The 19,344-nt window shown below is 39.8% G+C and overlaps 1 protein-coding gene across 1 annotated transcript; it reads left to right on the forward strand.

Moving 5' to 3' along the window:
- The first annotated feature begins 6,208 nt into the window (after positions 1–6,208).
- Positions 6,209–19,066, forward strand: CALHM2 (calcium homeostasis modulator family member 2). The gene is made up of 3 exons (XM_075216215.1): positions 6,209–6,588; positions 13,221–13,814; positions 17,677–19,066. The coding sequence occupies exons 2-3, from the start codon at positions 13,272–13,274 to the stop codon at positions 18,091–18,093; spliced, it is 960 nt and encodes a 319-aa protein (XP_075072316.1). The 5' UTR covers positions 6,209–6,588; positions 13,221–13,271; the 3' UTR covers positions 18,094–19,066.
- The last annotated feature ends 278 nt before the right edge of the window (positions 19,067–19,344 follow it).

Here is a 19,344-nt window from a genome sequence, read left to right on the forward strand (position 1 = left end):
TTGGTGACTGTCATTTTGGATGCTTCCAACAGTTCTCTCCCCTCTTGGAAATAACAGGGTGGTCGTGTGATCTGTTTTTCAATAAAATAAAAAATATGGATGTTTTTAATCTGTGTTCTGATTACATGAATTTGTATCTATATTGTTAAATGTGCACTGCTTCAGAAAGGGTGGGATTTCCATTGTAAACATTGCAGAATATACATGTATTGATTCTGACTTCCCATTCTAATAAAACCTTTTCTTTATTGAAAATTTATTTAAACTTTTTTTTCTGGTGCTGATGTTTTCTGATATTTCTACCATTATTGGATTCTTGGTATTGTTAACCTCAAACCAGGGCACAGCGCTTATGATACTACTGAGGAACTGAGGTGCAGATATATGGATTTATACTGCACTAACCTGCCATCTTGAGGGCATAGGGAGTACTACAGATAAAATGCTGGTTTTCCTGCCAAGCTGCTGTGTGACAAGTGAAAGATAGAAGTCGACATAAGTGAGATCTTCTTTCCTAAACTATGCACTACTATGGTTGTATCTATATTTAGTGTTATTTTCTTAACTTCCAGGCTATATACAACTTTCATCAGCAAACACAAAGAATTTATACTGTTAGTCACTTAACTGGCCTGAAACCGGCTTAACCACAAAATCACTTACAGGAAATTTTTGGTAACCGTAAATATTCTGCACAATTACAAAGTAGGAGTATTCATACATATCTTCACTATTTCATAAAGCTCTTCATGGTTTTTACATAAAAATATATAAAAAGGGCAACATTATTTAAATGGTTAGCATGGAAATGTATAATGTTATCAAGCTTATCGTGTTTAAACAACATTGTCATTGTTCCACCAGTAACAGGGATTAGACTCATGGGCACCCATCCACCATGGGAGAACACACCCAGAAAATAGGTCTTGTTACCTGTCCACCTATCATAGGCTGACTACTGCTCCCTTCTTTATCTCCACTACCATGGGAATATTGAGGGGATTAGAAGTGTGTGTGGCTTGGTGACTAGGAACTGCACTTTTGTCCCAGGTATAGACTGTGACCGTGGTTTGATAGGACTCTGTGGCTTTGTGTATCTGCCAAAAGTAGACAGACATTCCGCTGGCCCTACCCTGCAGTAGAGAGATAACTATTAGGCCAAGCGGATGGGATCCTTAGTTGGATCATCAGAAGACCCTGCAACTGTGTGCTTACCTCTATGCGAATTGAAGCATCCATCTGGTGAACAGTAAATCGGCATAACATGTACTTTCGTCACACAATAAAGCTGGGTTTTGGTTGCAACTATCTGCCTAGTTGATTTTCAAGAACCCACTACAGTCCTCATATTTGGTGGCAGCTACGATGGGATCACCTAGTTCTAGCCAAGCCCAGAAGGGGGTGTGGATACGAGATCAGGACCAGGCTCCGCAGGTAACTAAACCACACCTGTGGATGACAATGTAACTAATGAATGGCACAGGGGAAATGGCTGGACTGGAACAGGAGAATAAAAAAATATAAAGAAAGGACACTTGAAAGGAATTTGGAGAGGAATATTGAGATTGAACAAAGTGACACGAAGGATGTGTTGGGAGCCAAGATGCTTCAGAGGGATCGATAGCATCCGACAGGTCAATCCGAGGAGGATGAGGAGGATGGTGAGGAGGTGTCAGAGACGTTGAATGGGTCAGAAGCGTTTGGGAACACTGCAAACTCAGGGCAATCCCTTATGACCCATGCCTAGCAGATGTAGGCTATCTTTAAAGTCCTCGACCCCAATCCTAAGGAACATGAAGGGGCCTATGTAATGATGGCAGTTCTGCGTGCACCGGTGTGATTGCCTGAGAGGAATCGAGGACCAGTGGAGACAGTTGACAGAAGACCCCGTTTGTGATATCAGGATGTACCAACTTTTAATGAAAACACCATGGACATTGACACGCATCTGCAACTTTTTGAAAAGATGATGGTGGTCCATGGTATCAAGGAGGAAGACTGGCCATGTTACTTGGCCAGTCTTAATCATAGTCTAATCTGTTGATGCCAAAGTTCAGAGGATAACTGGATCAGCTCTGCTCTATGGGTTTGGCTTCTTGGTTGGAAGCAGTCACCATTGATGTAACATTAATTTAATTGCTTATGCACTTGTCCAAAAATGTGTGACAATAACACAAAATAAAGTTCATCCCTAAACTGTTAACCCCCATATTTTTCCTAGCACCCCTGGTCCTACCTTCTAACATTCCCTGCTCACATGTATGCTGTATAGATGTATAGTTGAATTATAACATGAAAAAAATGCATCCATTTGATCCTTAGAAGTTACTAGCTCACCAGAGAAAAGACCGCCAAATGTACTTCTACAGGCAATTCTGTCAGAAAATACCAAATACATCTTGACCATAATTGTTATATGATATGGTTTATAAAGGAGTCAACCCTGTTATAAAATATACAGATTATGGGGAGGGGAGTTATTCAATTAGATGTGAAGTGTCCCTGGAACGTCGTGAGACACTTTGCGGCGGAGATCTGACAGAAATCTCTGTTGATTTTTCCTCACAGCTCTTTTCTGCGAGGAAAATTGAGCAGAGATTTCTGTCAAAAATTAGCAGAGATTTTGATCGTAATTGCCAGCAATAAGCACAGCGAGATGTCCGTGCTCCACATCGCCAGCAATTAAATTCTCCCCTAATGATTCCTATACTCAGGAGAACTAGACAAATACATTTTGGGGTAAATGTTTGAGTTTTCCCTAATGACAATAAAAATGATTTTTCTTCCCTATATAGGGGGTAATTCAATTCCCCCCCGAAGTACCGTCGCATTATGGATATTACCGTTATTACGGTAATATTAAGCCGGCTTTCTGTTCGCAGCTCAGGGAGCTGCGAGCAAAAAGGCAGCGTTAGGACTACCGTAATAATGGTAATTACGTGCACTATTACCGCAATAACGGTAATCATTTTAGCGCGCTGGTACTTCGGGGGGAATTCAATTCCCCCCATAAAATGAAATAAAATGAAAACATATTTTTCCACAGTGCTATAAATAAAGCATTATCTGTCACACAGACAACAGTACACATGTCACTTGTTTAGACCTAGAAATACACTGTAGTAATATTTTCTTTATGGTAAATTGAAAAAAAATTATTCTGTTTTCTACGCATTTTCAGTGGGAAGATGGCTATATCTTTTTATGTACGTGGGTCAGCATGGTCAGAAACAGTTAGTCAGCAGAGCAAAATCAGGATCAGAGAAGATTAGTCATACAGCGAAGGTCAAGATCAGGAATCAAATGGTTAATGCAGGAGAACAGAAGCACTTGAGCAGGACACTGAAGACCTAATACTCTGGCAGCAAAGGACTGCCAGAGTCTGCCTTAAATAGGTGTTTAAACTTTGCGGTCAGTAAGTTTATTGACCGACCATCAGAGTCGAAGGAAGCACGTCAGGTTGCCTGGCAACAGGCGCACAAGCGTAGAAGGCAGCTGCAGGAAGGTAAAGGGAAAGCCGGCCATTGCATCCCGTTGCTAGGCAACTGGGGCGCGGGTCCATCAGAAGAGGAAGTCGTCCGTCACCGTGCAGAAGAAGGTAAATGGGGACGGCGCCTGACAATATCTATATGTAAAACACCATCATCCTGCATAAATAAAAAAACATATAGCCATCTTCTCACTGGAATCACATAGAAAACAATCCAAAGTGTGCATATCTAGAACACCATCATCCCACGTAAATTATTATAGAGCTGTTTTACTAGAATAAAACAATGCATGTAAATGTATTTGTAAATAATACATTTTATTATTTTGTTTTACCTACAGATATATATATATATTTATATAGATAGATAGATAGATATTAAAATGTAAACACAAAACATTTTTAAATACAGCTTCTGTAATGTATAGGGAAGATTTAATTCGACATGAGCTGTCTTTGGAATACACTTTGCGCCGATGTTGTGACTGGAATCTCCACTTATTTTACCTTGCACGAGAAATGAGCAGAGATTGCTACCGTAATTGACAGCAATGTGCGCAGTGCGATGTCCTTGCCAGAGATGTGGCGCGATGTCCGGCTGAGCACATTGCCACCAATTACAGTAGGAATCTCCAACTCATTTTTCCTTGAACTTCTATGGGGTGCGAGAAAAATGAGTGAAGATTCCAGCCATAACATCGGCATACGTTCCGGAGACACCTTGTGCCAAGTTAAATCTCACCCTATGGGGGTAATTCAATTAGCTACAATGTTCTCAAGAACATTACTGTTACTACGGTAAAAATATAAGCTCAGTTTTTGTGAAAACGAGCGGATATTTCAGTAAAATATACACGCAAAGTATCTCTGAAATGCCCGTGAGACACTTTGCACTGAATTGAATTCCCCCCTAAGGGGGAGATTTAATCTTTAAAAAAATCCACTCAAGATGTCTCCGAAACGGCTTCGAGACACCTCGTGCAGATTTTTTTCCACAGAAATATCTATCATTTTTGCTCACGTCCCATAGAGGTGTCAGTAAAAATGAGTGGAGCGGATATTTTTAACATATAAATGGTAAAAATGCTTAGTCGCAATGTTTCTAAGAACATGGCGCCCAACTGAATTTCCCAGAGTTGTTTTTCCTCTATTGAAAGAAACAAGTTAATGCCATCTAATGGCAGCAAAATTAATCGTGATCAATCATCCCGATCATCCTTTTCTGTGATCATCCATTTCAGAGCCGTAACTTAGAATTCTAGCACCTGGGGCGAGAAAGACAAATGCTGCCCCCCTAGCCCTCGATTTTAACCAAATGAACCTAAAATATTCCTAAATTGCGTCCCCCTGTCGCACATCCCTAGTTACGGCCCTGATCCACTTAGTACAACCCTGTTAATATCACTCCTTCCATATTTTTGCCATTACTGGCAGCTGTTCAGTGTTGGGATGGATAAAGGGAAATAAGTTATGTTATATAGTAATGCCTGGACATAGGTCTGTACTGTAACCTGTATTATTTTCCTGCCTTTGGTCTTGTAAAACAGGTTGTGTTGGGTGTGATGCGGTTACAAATTCTCCAGAGAAAAGGCCAAATATAGTTCTTTACACATTTCTGTCAGAAAATACCACATACGTCTGTCATATTAGTTACATGATAACATGCAGTACATGTAGTCTGAGACTGAATCCTGTATGTAGATTTTATGACACGTGTTTTATACACACTTGCCAACTTTTCCTCATTGGCTTTAGGGAGATCCCGGGGGAGGTGGGCGTGCGGGGGTGGGGCTTGATGAACTGCATCATTTTGGTCCCACCCCCTAAACGATTATCACAATTTTGGCAATTACAGCAGAGGGTGGGGCTATTAAGTTCACCCCATGCCACTTATCTATTGCGGGAGTGAGAACCGGGAGGTTGCCCTGCTTTCCCTGGGGTCTCCCAGAAATAAGGGAGTCTCCCGGACATTCCAGGAAAGTAGGCAACTATGCCTTAAAGAAAAGTAGCTAATGAGTCTCTAGAGACTGAAGTGACTTTTACATTTCTGTCTCCATTACTAAAGTCAATTTGTCTTACCTGTCAGTCTTTGATTAAATCTTTGTCTCCATGAAAATGGCCACCTCCATAGGCATCAATACATGGACATAGGACACAATTTCTGAACTGTGTCATCATGCCACAGATGGCGAAGCCAACCACGTCTTGTACTGGCTCATTATCAGGGAGAATGCCAGACTCTTCAGGAAGTGAGGGAGATCACCCCTATTTCAGGGAGTCTCCCTGACATTCAGGGAGAGTTGGCAAGTATGGTTTTATATGGTCTGTCATGATAAAATAGCATAAACAGGTTGGGTATCAAAATACTAAACTTTTGCAAAGACCCGGCAGAGTGTGCACTAGGTTAGTAAAAGACCCAGCTGAGTATGCAATAGGTTAGTAAAAGACTCAGCAGAGTATGCACTAGGTTAGTAAAAGACCCAGCTGAGTATGCACTAGGTTAGTAAAAGACTCAGCAGAGTATGCACTAGGTTAGTAAAAGACTCAGCAGAGTATTCACTGGGTTAGTAAAAGACCCAGCAGAGTATGCACTAGGTTAGTAAAAGACCCAGCAGAGTATGCACTAGGTTAGTAAAAGACCCAGCAGAGTATGCACTAGGTTAGTAAAAGACTCAGCAGAGTATGCACTAGGTTAGTAAAAGACTCAGCAGAGTATTCACTGGGTTAGTAAAAGACCCAGCAGAGTATGCACTAGGTTAGTAAAAGACCCAGCAGAGTATGCACTAGGTTAGTAAGGGGATGTTTTATTTTTTTTAAAAAAAGCAAAGTGCATAGTAGGTGAAACTTCTGCATGACTAGTGTAAAACTCAGTAATACCAATCTGCCCATGGTTAGAGGAGTAGGAGGGCAGTGCTTAGATCCCCGTTTTTTCCGCTGACACCCCCTTCTGCAGGGTGTGCATGTCATTTCCTATGAACACACCCCGTGGAGGATTCTTGGACAGCAAACCCTGAGCACGTCAGTGTCCTGAGGAGCTCTGCCCGCCCCGGCCATCAGCTCCTGGGTGCAGATAATGGAAGACACCCTCTAAGGCGGCTGTAAGTAGTGTTATTGCACATGCTATAGACACGCAGCGCTGTAGTACATAGAGAACACTCTGCAGCCTTATTAGAAGTTTACAGCTTAGAGCAGCTTCTCTCCAAGTTACTGATTCTTTTTTTTATACAAGAAACTATAAATGGCTCAGTGTGATTCATGCATCTTTCCCTTTTTCTTTTTTTCTTTTTTTTTTTTTTACTTTTTCCAGCTTCTTTACAAACAGTATTTCTCAGTTTCAGTCCAGTGTAATATTATATAATGGATGTGACATTGTGGTTTAGAATTGTAATTAATGGAAGGGGGCAGAGAACGGGGAGTAAACTGATATGTTTCAGACAGATGAGTGTATTTGCCAATAACATTTTAGACTATATCCAGCTGTTGTGACTTCATGTTCTAACCTTGGGCAGGATTTGTTTCTTTATATCTGGTGGGAACTTGAAGGTTATCAGAGATATTTCCATAGAATGTATTAATGCATCTGGTAGATTGACTGATATGTATATATAGAGATCGATCAGTGGATAACACTGATAATGTTCCACTCTACTTATGTAGAAGAAACCACCAGACTTACATTCTGTTACTGTGAGATGAAGAGGTTTAAGTTACATCTGGGGCTTTCAAAGATATCTGTGTTATCATTAAGTTCAAATTAAGATCTTAAATCCCGTTAAAGAACATCCCTTTGTAATGGTTTGTTCAGCTGAGAATTTTGGCATAGTTTTCAACCTGCTTTTAAAATGCAGATGATTGACCTCAGTACCTGCACTCCTGATGCAAGAATAAGTCTTAAATTACTATATTATTAAAGAACCAAAAATGCTGGTCTATAAGCAGTTCATGTATATGGCACTGTTAGAATTGTAGAATTATAAAATTGTCCGTGTGTTGTTTAAATGTTAAAAAAATAAGTAATCATTAACTAATTAAACAAGTCAGGTTTATTTGTGAAAATTTAGCATATGTTGCATCTCATTAGGTAAGAATCACCCTCAATACCAGAGCTGCATTAAGTAATTACAATTGTTTTTTTTGACACTAATTACTTTAGCTGCTGTTACAGCAATAGGAAAACTTTCTTTGACATATCCTTAATATGCATATTATGTGTATGTGTAATATGTATACATTTATTCATATGACATTACGTGCTATATACTGCATTTTATAACAATATAAAAAATATATGCCCTTATGACCCTTAAAGGAGCATATACTTAAAGCCAGACTATTTTGGACATTGATATATATCAAAGCACATGTATAGTGAGCTAAATAGTATACCTGTAAATACTTATGTTTTTATGTTTTACTATATCTGTCCAATCTGCTGTTTTTTCCCTCAGTGTAAATAGACATTTGCAAAAACTGATTACAATTCTTTGTTCTGTAGTACACTGGGACGGTGGAAAATCAAAGGATTTGTGATTGGTTTACAGTCTTTTATGTAACAAAAGCTTTGTACAGACTGCATATTGGTGGAATCATACATAGCGGCATTGTCTGTGATGTCTCTGCAAACTTATGTTATAATGTATTAACGGAATGTTAATCCTACATCGGATCACTTTTGCACAATAAGATCCAGGGGTGTAGCTATATCTGTTCCTCGTAGGGAAGAGAAACAGGGAAATGAAATAGAAAGCGTTGCTTCTCTCACCACTCTTCAACACTGGTTCCATGTCTGCTTTAAAATGCAATTCAAACTCCTCGCCTACAACCACCGATCTTCCCCCTACATATCCAACCTCATTTCCACATACGCTCCCCCCTGCCCACTCCACTCTGCCTCCGACTGCTGCTTCACCTCTTCCTCTACCAACTCCCACCTCCAGGATTTCTCCCCTGCACGGTTCCCAATCTCTGGAATGCACTCCCAAGCCCAATTAGGCTATACACCAAGAGCCTGATTCATTAAGGCATGCAAACCGAACGTAAATTGCGTTGTTTTGTTTTTTTTAAAACGCCCGTAATTTGGGCATACGCATGTCTGTATTCGACTAGAAGCGGGTCTGAAGAAACATCTCTTGTTGAATAAGGATCTAGGTGCGCTCTGCTTTGACACACACAATACTCTGCAGGATATGTGTAATACATATTTGTAATATAAAGACCCAACAGAACTCGCAGAAAAAAAAAAACATTTATCGTTACCTGTTAATAATATAGTCATTAATGATAAAAATAAGTTTTATTTTTTTCTATTTTTTCAATGAAATACATTTATCATTATGTAACAATCTCTACTGTACATAAAATTTATTTTTTGTAGTTGCTCCTGATAACAAGCACATGCTCTAGCATGTGTATGTGACAATCATCACTATCACTCGACTCTTACATCAGCCTTGTAGCTGGTGCAAGTGATAGAACAGAAATATACGTATCTTTGACACGACCAAAATTTGAATCGGACGCTAACCCATTGCGCACGTGAAATCGCAGGCTGTCGTAAGTGTCCTTTGTGCTCAAAGGTGAATTGGATGTTCTTGCATTCTATAGCCTATAGTCTGGTTCTGGGCATGCGCAAAGCGATTTTACGCAAAATACTGCACATATCAACATTTATGTTCCTTAATAAGTTGGGCCCGAGCCTTTAAATGTGCCCTTAAAAATCATCTTTTCATTCAAACCTATCCGCCCTCTTAAATCTTACAAGCGGGCCCTCTCTCCTATTGTTTTCTTTAAGTAATTGTCAATTTGTTGTTTTATATAATTTTTGTTATTGTGTGTTTTTTTGTTTTTTTTTATTAAATAGTTGAGAAGATAATATAAACAAACTAACTTTTACGATATATACCGTAACATATCTTCAAGTTATTTTAAATGGTGTTTGAAAATAATTATTGAAGGGAAGTGAAGAAGGATGGTGAAGAATACACTGTAAGTATTTGTATAGATTATCAACCCTAACCCGAGCTCAGGGAGGGCAGAAACCTCCCGTGGAGCAGAAGGGCAAATCGTAGGTTTTCGGGATTCAAAAAAAATAAGATATAACAGAAAAGACTGTTTCTGGGCAGCACGGTGGCTTAGTGGTTAACACTTCTGCCTTACAGCACTGGGGTCATGAGTTCAATTCCCGACCATGGCCTTATCTGTGTGGAGCTTGTATGTTCTCCCCGTGCTTGCGTGGGTTTACTCCGGGTGCTCCGGTTTCCTCCCACATTCCAAAAAAAAACATACTGGTAGGTTAATTGTCTGCTTTCAAATTGACCCTAGTCTCTCTCTGTCTGTGTGTGTGTCAGGGAATTTAGACTGTAAGCTCCAATGGGTCAAGGACTGATGTGAGTGAGTTCTCTTTACAGCGCTGCGGAATTACTAGCGCTATATAAATAGCTGATGATGATGATGATGAAAAGACTGCCATGACATGGGATTGAGATTAGCTTGGCAGAGGATTTTGAAAATGGAGGAAAGAACTGAGAATACAATAAAAAAAGCTTCCTTTCATATTTCAGGGGGTAGGGACCGTTCAATGGTGGCTCACTTGGGAGCTACTTTGAGTGAAGAAGTACAGGGCCATTATCTAATCAAATGTATGTGGTTTATTGTGTAAAAAGAATGTTATTTTCTTCGTGCAGTATGCTAGACTTATGTTTTGAAGGCTGATCTAGCAGGAGGGTTCTACTCGCTTCCAGTTTTTAGCTACTAGCTGCTGCTAATAAATGGGAGACCAGTTGTTGCCTATTTTGCAGATTTCCTCCACTCCGCTGGTGAGGTAAAGGAGCTTTGATATTCGGAAAGAGCCTGGGGGAGAGCATAGCTGCAGCATGACTTGGAAGGCAGGCCAGTCTATTAACATACCAGGGATGCTATTTTACAACTGCTTTGCCAGGAAAACATGGTGTGATAGAAACGCTGGCAAAATCATTGATGGACTGTATGTAAGTCGCAGCTTTCTGACCTGAGTTTTGAACTCCAGGGAAAATTGTAAGTATTGAAAAGACAGGTTTCTGAAAGCTTTGGGCTCAAAAGCCGCATCAAAGGATTCTCTGGAGTGAGTGAGAGGGAGGGTCTCCATTCATTAGGCCTATTTTGGGTCTATTAACCTGACTGTCAGCCTGCAAGCTAATTCATAGTAGCACCTTCAAGGTATAGTTTGAGTCTCTGTCAGTACCTGGGGGAAGAGGCTGGAGCCCTCCGCAGGGCGAAAAAATTGCTGTTTGTTCGTAAGTGAACTAAACCTTCCAACTTTTGCCTGTTTATGAGCTGAACATTATGTCCTTTTATATATTAGTTAGAGACTGACAGACTAGGATTTATTTTGTTTTGTTTTCGTCTTTAATAAGACTAGCTGAGGCAAGTTGTACCAAAACATTGGACTGCTGTGACTTTTTATGGCTGCTGTGTGGAAAAGTGCCTGGTCTATCCCAGGAGACCTCATCTGTACCCTGATCTCGTGACTAAGGCCACAGTGGAAATTCCATTTTGTATATACATGCATGGCACACAAGACACTGTGCAATGCATACATAAAATGCCATCCCAGAACCTGGTAATAGGTTCACCATTAACATTGGACATGTTAGCACTGTGGTTAGCATGGCTGCCTTTGTATCCCTAACTGTGCATGTTTGCATGTTCCTCCTGTATTTGCATAGGTTTCCTACCACGATCCAAAGACATACTAATAGGTTACTTACCTTCTGATTTTACTGTCCTTGGTGGGTGTGTAACCGAGCAAAGAAAACTGGTTTGTAAGCTCCGAAGCCTGAAAAGAATTCTCTTGACCATACTGCATAATGTAAATAAAATAATAATACTTATTTACAAAGCTGCAGTGGAAACTCAGGGAAAAAAGAACAATGTAGTTTACTTTTATGCTTCGCATAGAAACATTTCAATTATTTGGTTTAGCTTTCCTGTAAGCAATGTTGGTTATGTGCAGAACACTTTTCTTTTTTGAATATAGCTCAATAATTTTGGAGTGCAAACTGTCAAAGTACTTGAACGAATATATATCATTGTTGTTGCAGTTCAGTGGAGTTTATTTTCTGGCTTGTCCCCCCACCACTCTTTCACCCCAGGTGATATCCTGGATAGTTTTACACACGGGTTTATACTTGTTCATGGGACATCTTTGCACGCAAACATACAATAGGGAATTCCAGCCTTCTGGCGTTATTCAGCTAGACACGTATTACTTCTAAAATAATGCATGAAAGTGAGAATTTCACGTTCATCGGTCATTGTCCTCGCCTGGAAAAAAGAAATGAGATACCTTTAATAATAGACGATAATAGAAGATATTACATAGCTGTTTGCTTTTGACAGCTTTCTTTGTCATCCGACAGAAAAAAAAAACAAACTGGTTGGTTTACTCTCACGTTTCCTAGAACAACTTTTTAGTTTTTCTTCTTTTTATAGAAATGTGTAGGGCTTAGTCATCCTGCCGCTGCCAGTTGTGTAACCGAGCCAAGTTCTGTAATACTCAGAATAGCCATATTTTGTGTGCCATTGTATAACACAGGTTGGCGAAATATCCCATTTAATAGATTAATATCTAAAGCCGTAATGATATCAGTGAGTAGAGCCTCTAATGTGATGTTGGATGGAGTTAGCAAGTGCAATGAAAGCAAAAGAAAAACATACATGCTTTTAGCAGCTTTTTGGGAAGGAAATTTGTGGCATGTTTTCTTGAATTCTGTAGGTTGTTTGGCTCTCTACTTTCTTATGCTGTTGAGTAAAGCTCTGCCACACACACCAATACTGTGTGTGGTCCTAAGAATATCTGCATTTCGAGAATTATCTAATTAAAACATTTTGCTTGCATTGTTTGTAAATGAGGTTGACTGCAATTTGTCTGTGTCATCTGCCATCCATGATAATAGGCATTAGTATGATACGATAGCTCGGAGTGAGTGCTGAGTGACTGGATCAGCCAGTGTGTGGCCAACTTAAGGGATAGTGTATAACTGTATTTGTGGAAAGGCCATATAGACTCCAAAAACATACTGGTAGGTTAATTGGCTGCTATCAAAATTGACCCTAGTCTCTCCCTCTGTCTGTGTATGCGTGATAGGGAATTTAGACTGTAAGCTCCAAAGGGGCAGGGACTGATGTGAATGAGTTCTCTGTACAGCGCTGCGGAATCAGTGGCGCTATATAAATAAATGGTGATGATGATGATAGACTCATGCCCAAGCTACCCCCTATGTATCCACTGGTACACTGTACACATTTTCTAATGGATAGCCTTGCAAAGTTTAATTTTATTTCTGTGTGCACGTTTTAAAAATATATGTTGATCATATATAATATTAAGTCAAAACCACTCAAACTTATGATCACACAGTAATAGCTTTTGCAATTCTTTATGATGATGAATTAAATCGAACAGCTGCTTATTTTCATTTTAAACCTAGCTTAGAACTTCCATGTGCTCCTGACTTTGCCTTTATTCAATTATCTTGTTTCCATTTCCTACATCAATAGCTCGAGATTATTTTCTCTGTTAGGAATAGTAAGCAGAAATCAGAAGGAAACAGAAGAGAGAAGGGAAGTCGGAGGAGTTGGTAGGGCAATCATACACAATAAATATATTTGCAACCTCATTTTACAGAACCTTAGTTTGGGGGGGGAATTAATTTGTTACATTGGTGTTGACTGTTTTTTGTCTTCTTCACAGTATAAAGATTACACTTTTGTAATAATTGGATCTTAAGAGTGCAGAAGAAAAATGGCATCATTAATAACCGAAAACTTTAAATTCTTTGCTTTGTTCTTCAAGAGCAAAGATGTGATGATATTTAATGGACTGATTGCCCTGGGAACTGTGGGCAGCCAAGAATTATTTTCTGTGGTGGCGTTTCACTGCCCTTGTTCTCCAGAGAGAAATTATTTGTATGGACTGGCAGCCATTGGAGTACCAGCTCTTGTCATATTTCTCATTGGGATCATGCTAAACAACCACACGTGGAATCTAGTAGCGGAATGCCGTAAAAGGGCGTTGAAGAACTGTTCCACGCCGGCTACTTTCTTACTGTTTGGATCTATAGCCGGGAGAGCCATGGTGGCCCCGGTGACCTGGTCTGTGATTTCACTGCTCCGAGGAGAAGCGTACGTATGTGCACGGAGTGAATTCCTCAACCCTGCCACGTTTCAAGACTTCCCTGTTGGCTACGGACCAGAGACCATGGCTAAATTTCCTTGTAAAGACACACCGATCATGGTTCTGCCATACAAAGAAGAAGTCATAAGGAGATTAAAGTATGAATCGCAGGTAATGTTCTACAATCCTAATATACAACTTCTTGCAAGTTTCTGAAAGCAAAGATAAGCCATAAATCAAGGTCAGTCTGTTAGAAGGTTATAAATTGAAAGTATGCTCTACATTACATTACATATTTACATTAAATGCCTGTATAGGGTTTCTCTACTTACAATTTCCCTGTCCTCCCCTAGAGACACAACTATGTTGGAGTACGTCGCTTAAAGCTATGCTCAAGTGGAAGCCACTCCGACTACTTCTGGGTCATCATCACCATTTATTTATATAGCGCCATTGATTCCGCAGCGCTGTACAGAGAACCCATTCACATCAGTCCCTGCCCCATTGGAGCTTACAGTCTAAATTCCCTAATATACACACAGACAGACACAGAGAGGGAGAGAGGGAGAGACTAGGGTCAATTTTGATAGCAGCCAATTAACCTACTAGTATGGGTCATGGCCTAATCTGCTATTACCACATCATTTGACTGACTTCCCAGGTCCATTCACCTGACGTCTTTTCAATCTCCTATTATAACGTGCTATATTGTGATGCCACATTACAGTATGTGCTACATAGTGGAAGGTGGAACCCAGGAACACTGTCAAAATTGTTGTTTTTTTAAAAGAGGGTTGAGGGGAGGATTGGTCCATTGTGTCTATACAAGAGCTTTATACAGCAGGTCACACTTGCTCATGTCTTGCTCCTTTTGCACCATGTGTCTTTCCACGTTTGTCAATCCTACAGTTCGGCCAGATCATTTCCTAAACATACTAGTGCCTATAAATCCAATACATAATTGACCACAAACACAGGCAGATACCCAGTAACATTCATGAACATATTATCTGATACTACCGGACTGTCAATAGGCATCGTACTGGTTCTGTGCCACAAACACTGTAAATCTGGGGTCAATCGACAAATATTGTTAGTTATGATTTGTGGCAAACTTCAGACCCGCTAACCTAATCTATAGACAATACCAGCACTAAATTAATGATATTGCAGCTGTGCATTGTTTGCAGAACAATGGAAAGTGGTCATTTCAGTTTCACCAAGTAGGGATGAGTTCTGTATTACAACAAAAGAATGCAAATGTAACCTATAGGCCACTGTATTTTACATACGATTTACTCATGTTGTATTCCATTTGAAATGTTAATAAGTACGTTCTACATAAGTGATCATCACACAAGCCCTTAAATAGTAAAACATAAGCTTCTTATCTATAGAAAATGTATATCTGTATCTTTAAATAAATGCGTTTTTATGATGGGGATCTGCTTATATTTTCGAGTCTGGTCGGTTCTTATCGTTGGATACTATCCAGTTTGGCCTGTATCTGTGACCTATTTGGCTGGACTTCTTATGTCATTTTTGTAGACCATAGTGTAATAAATGCCAGCCACTTGCATTAGAAATAAGTGATAGGATGGACTTGGTAACTTACTGAGTATTTATAGACTTCTGTAGTTCAAACTTTGGTACTGAACAGTATTCTGCCAGACTTATTCATGTTTGATTATTTTTATTAAGTTCATACAGTGCCTGTATACTATGTAAAGCACTATATAAAATATTTAAACATAGAAGAACATAGAAACTCCCCACAGAAAGGTCCCTGTTCAGGAATCGAACCCATGAGCCCTGTGCTGTGAGAAAGCCATACTAATAGATCTGATACCTGTGCACCAGGAAATCAGCTTATCAGCCCCTGGTCTGGTGTCTGCATCACTTCCAGCTTCATTGCACCCGAGGTGACATGCATACCAGTTGCGGTCATCAGTAGTTGGCTTCGCCATCTTAGCCCTGCCCCCTGCTGCAATTGGCCAAACTTGTGACAATAGTTTAGGGGTGGGGCCAAAATTATGCGATTAGTCAAGCCCTGCCCCCGCACACCCACCTCCCCCGGGATCTCCCTGAAGCCAACGAGGAAAAGTTGGCAAGTATGCTATCAAAAAGGATATAAAACACATTCCATTACAGAGCAGCATACATTATATAACATTATACTATTTAGTCCCCTTTAAAAATCTAAATGGCATGAACATAGATTTGACCATGCAACATAAGGCATTTGCCAGTTAAGGAAAGCTAGCAAAATTGAAAAGAGTATAATAGATTTAGGTGAGCAAAATATTTTTTTTACCAATTTGGACATTGATTAATACACAAATGGAGAAAATGGGTATTTATCAGTTTTTGCTGTAATGGCGACAGCCACACACAACATACCCCATATTTATCATTATAACTAGGCAGCTGGTGGTGTCTGATTTTTTTTTTTAGAAAAACTGACACCAATTACATAGAAACATATTCATGCAACTTTAAAAAAATGTATTTTCTTCTATTTAAGCATGTGGTGACCAAGCCTTATTCTTATAAGCAATGAACTTGTAGCAGTTGGCTTTGCAGCTGTGAGTGTATCTCAGGAGCACCGCACGTGCAATGGGCTGTCTGTTCCTGTGAACTTCTCTAAAGCAGATAGTTGGTGAAAGTGAATATTTCAGTGCGAACAAAATATTGTATGTTTTACTCTAGAGATAACGTGCCTGTTTACGCCTCAGGAATTGTTAATGGTAACTTAAAAAAACATGTCTGTACCCATTTACAGATGTCATATTTGTCAGCTGTATTCCAGTCTACAGTTCTCTTTATTCATTGTCACTGCTTGCAAAGTTTCTTCCTTGTGGCTGTGTGTTCAGGGTTCTGATGTTGCTTGCTGCCTTCATACCAACAACTACATAGACAGTGTAAATTAAATAATACACTATAATACATACCTCCCTGAACCACACTTCATCTCCTCGTTTTGGTCGACCTACATTTCATATCTCCAACGTTACTATACCTAGACACGTGCCAATATATACCGCCTCCTCTCTTCGCAATGGATGGGTTGAACCACCTTTAGCTTGGACATAGTCGGTATGATTATCTTGCTTCAGATATCCCAGAAGGACATTTCCATCCCTAGTGAAATATTTTTGGCCTCTGGAAATTTATGGTAAAAAAGCGCAAACAAGAATAGTGATTTTGCGCCAATATCCTGAGCCGGATGCATTTTAAAATGCAATCGGCTCTGCATTTGCACCATATGCACCAGATTTACGCCATGTAAAAAACAAAAACCTAGGCAATCATAATTTTTATGGAAATGTCCTAAACAGAAATGTTTGCTAACATGCGCTATACTAGGCTCACACGCATTTGTAAAAAAAAATATCTAAATTTACATACCTCTATATAGTGCATGCTGTGTGGTCTGGTCGCCAAATAGCAACAGTCACACAAACGTCCGCTAAATTCTAGCCAATGAAGAGTGGTATCAACAGGAGAGTTGAAACTGCAATCGTCCAATCAGAAGCGACTAGCTAAAGGTGCTGGTCTGCATCGGCCGCATTTGCGTGAACACCTTTACTGTGCTTCACCTATATTAGAAGGCCCCTTCCCCATTCTGCCTCTGAAGTCATGAGGAGGGGTCAGTGTCAGATGAGGTCACTACTGCATCTGTGTATTCTCTTTATGTGCAGAGTGATTTTGCGTATTTTGCAGTGCGCAAACAAACATGCCGTACACTTCATCAGCCCCAGAATGATCAAATCCAAGTAGTAGTCTCACTGTATTAATATGTGGTTTTTAGCATGTGTTGGGTCGTTTTATGTCCTTAGTCACGATATATTTTTGTTTATACAGTAAGTAGCCAAAGTTCCTGGAACAATATTTTAAGAGATCTCATGCTAGAGGCATGTTTCTAAAAATGACTGTAGTTAATAGTTTGTGTAGACAAAATTGATTACAAATGCTGGGCAATGTGTTTGGCAGATGAGCTCACACTTTGTTTCATTTGTTTGTCCTCTCTTAGTTCCTTGGTTGGATCCTAATTGCAGTTGTTGCTTCGACCATATTTTTGCTAAAGTGCTTGCAGCATTGCTGTTCTCCTCTAAGCTACCACCAGGAGTCTTATTGGAACCAGTACCGCTCCTGTGAGAAAGACCTCTTTAACCGCACTGCCGAAGTCCACGCAAAGGTCCTGGCCGCCAGTAACGTTAAACAGTTTTTTGGCTTTGTGGCTTTGGATAAAGATGAGAAGGAAATGGTACATGATTATACAGTGAATGAAACTCAGCCGAGCCCTCAATGGAATGAAATAACTGGGGTCTACCTCTATCGGGAGAACAAAGGCTTCCCTTTGTACAGTCGTCTCCATAAATGGGCCAAAAAAGTCATTGGGAATAGCATGGATTCGGGATGCAGAGAAACGGCACTGCTTGCAGTGTGAGACAATGGACATATTCTTTTAATCTGTAACCGTGGGAAAGCACTGCTAAGTTGATGTCCTATGGGATACACAGAGTAATATGAAGTTCCACTAAACATCACTATCTTATGGTTTGTTTGTTTTTTGGACCATAAAACACTCTGGAGGATAAAATACATGGGAACTCTCATGGTTTAAAACGATTAAATACAACTATCCCCCCTCCCCCCTCATACGAGCACCTACCTGCCCCTTCTACTTTGTCGACAAGAATGTAGAACTCCTTACAAGTGAGCAATCCAAGAGGGGGTGCCTCTTTGCCTACCCTGCTGAATAGCAGCATATGATGCCCTGCATATATAGCCCCGCCTCCATATGGCAGGTCTTGGCCAAAGATTTTGACCCCGCTATTGATTACAAGGACATGTTTCAGAGAAGGTGAGCGAGGAGAAATTCATTATTGCGGGTGAGGGAGTGTCCTGTTGGCTGCCAGTTTGCCTGTTCGTATTAGCAGCAGACCACATATCAGCTTTTCTTTGCTTATTATGGTCTGATTATAAGGTATATGCTTGTAAACAACCTGTTATAGCCGTTTCCATCATCCATTGTGTCCTGTCCTTTTTATCCTGTTGATATGAATTGACATATGCTCTCTGTTGTACCACTTACATTTCTGAAACATACCCGTGTGCCTTTAAAAAAATGTATTTTCTACTTTTTAAGCATATGGTGACCTAATGTTGTTCTTAAAAGCAGTTGGCATTGCAGCTGTGAATGTAGCTCAGGAGCAGCGAGCGTGCAATGGACTGACTGCCTGTTCTCATGAATTTCTCTAAAGAAGATAGTTGGTGTAAGTAAATTATTTCAGTGCAAACAAAATATTGTAGGTTCCATTGTATAGATAACCGGCCTGTTTACGCCTCAGGAATTGTTAATAGTTATTTTAAAAAAATAAATAAAACTTGATGCCTGTAACCATTTCCAAATAAATATATTGTGTTCTTCACAAAACAGCTGTATTCTATTCTACAGTTCACTCTTTATTCATTGTCACTGATTGCAAAGTGTTGGCTGTCTGTTCAGGGTTTTCATGTTGCGTGCTGATCTCATGTACTCCTCCTTTAGGCTACACATTTTACATGACAATGGCAAAACATGAATGTCGGGGAATCATTACTGATGAATCATATGAAATTATTTAAAGGGATAGTTATCTTTGTTTTCTTTATAATTAAAAGTAATAGATCCATAATGTGTTTGCTAATAGAATTC

This window comes from Mixophyes fleayi, chromosome 6, assembly GCF_038048845.1.
Source record: "Mixophyes fleayi isolate aMixFle1 chromosome 6, aMixFle1.hap1, whole genome shotgun sequence".
Taxonomy (NCBI): domain Eukaryota; kingdom Metazoa; phylum Chordata; class Amphibia; order Anura; family Limnodynastidae; genus Mixophyes; species Mixophyes fleayi.

Excerpts from the sequence above, each read along its gene's own strand:
- CALHM2 (XM_075216215.1), top strand. The coding sequence starts at position 13,272 with ATGGCATCATTAATAACCGAAAACTTTAAATTCTTTGCTTTGTTCTTC. Across the intron at positions 13,815-17,676 it reads GATTAAAGTATGAATCGCAG|TTCCTTGGTTGGATCCTAAT; the intron begins GTAATGTTCTAC and ends GTCCTCTCTTAG.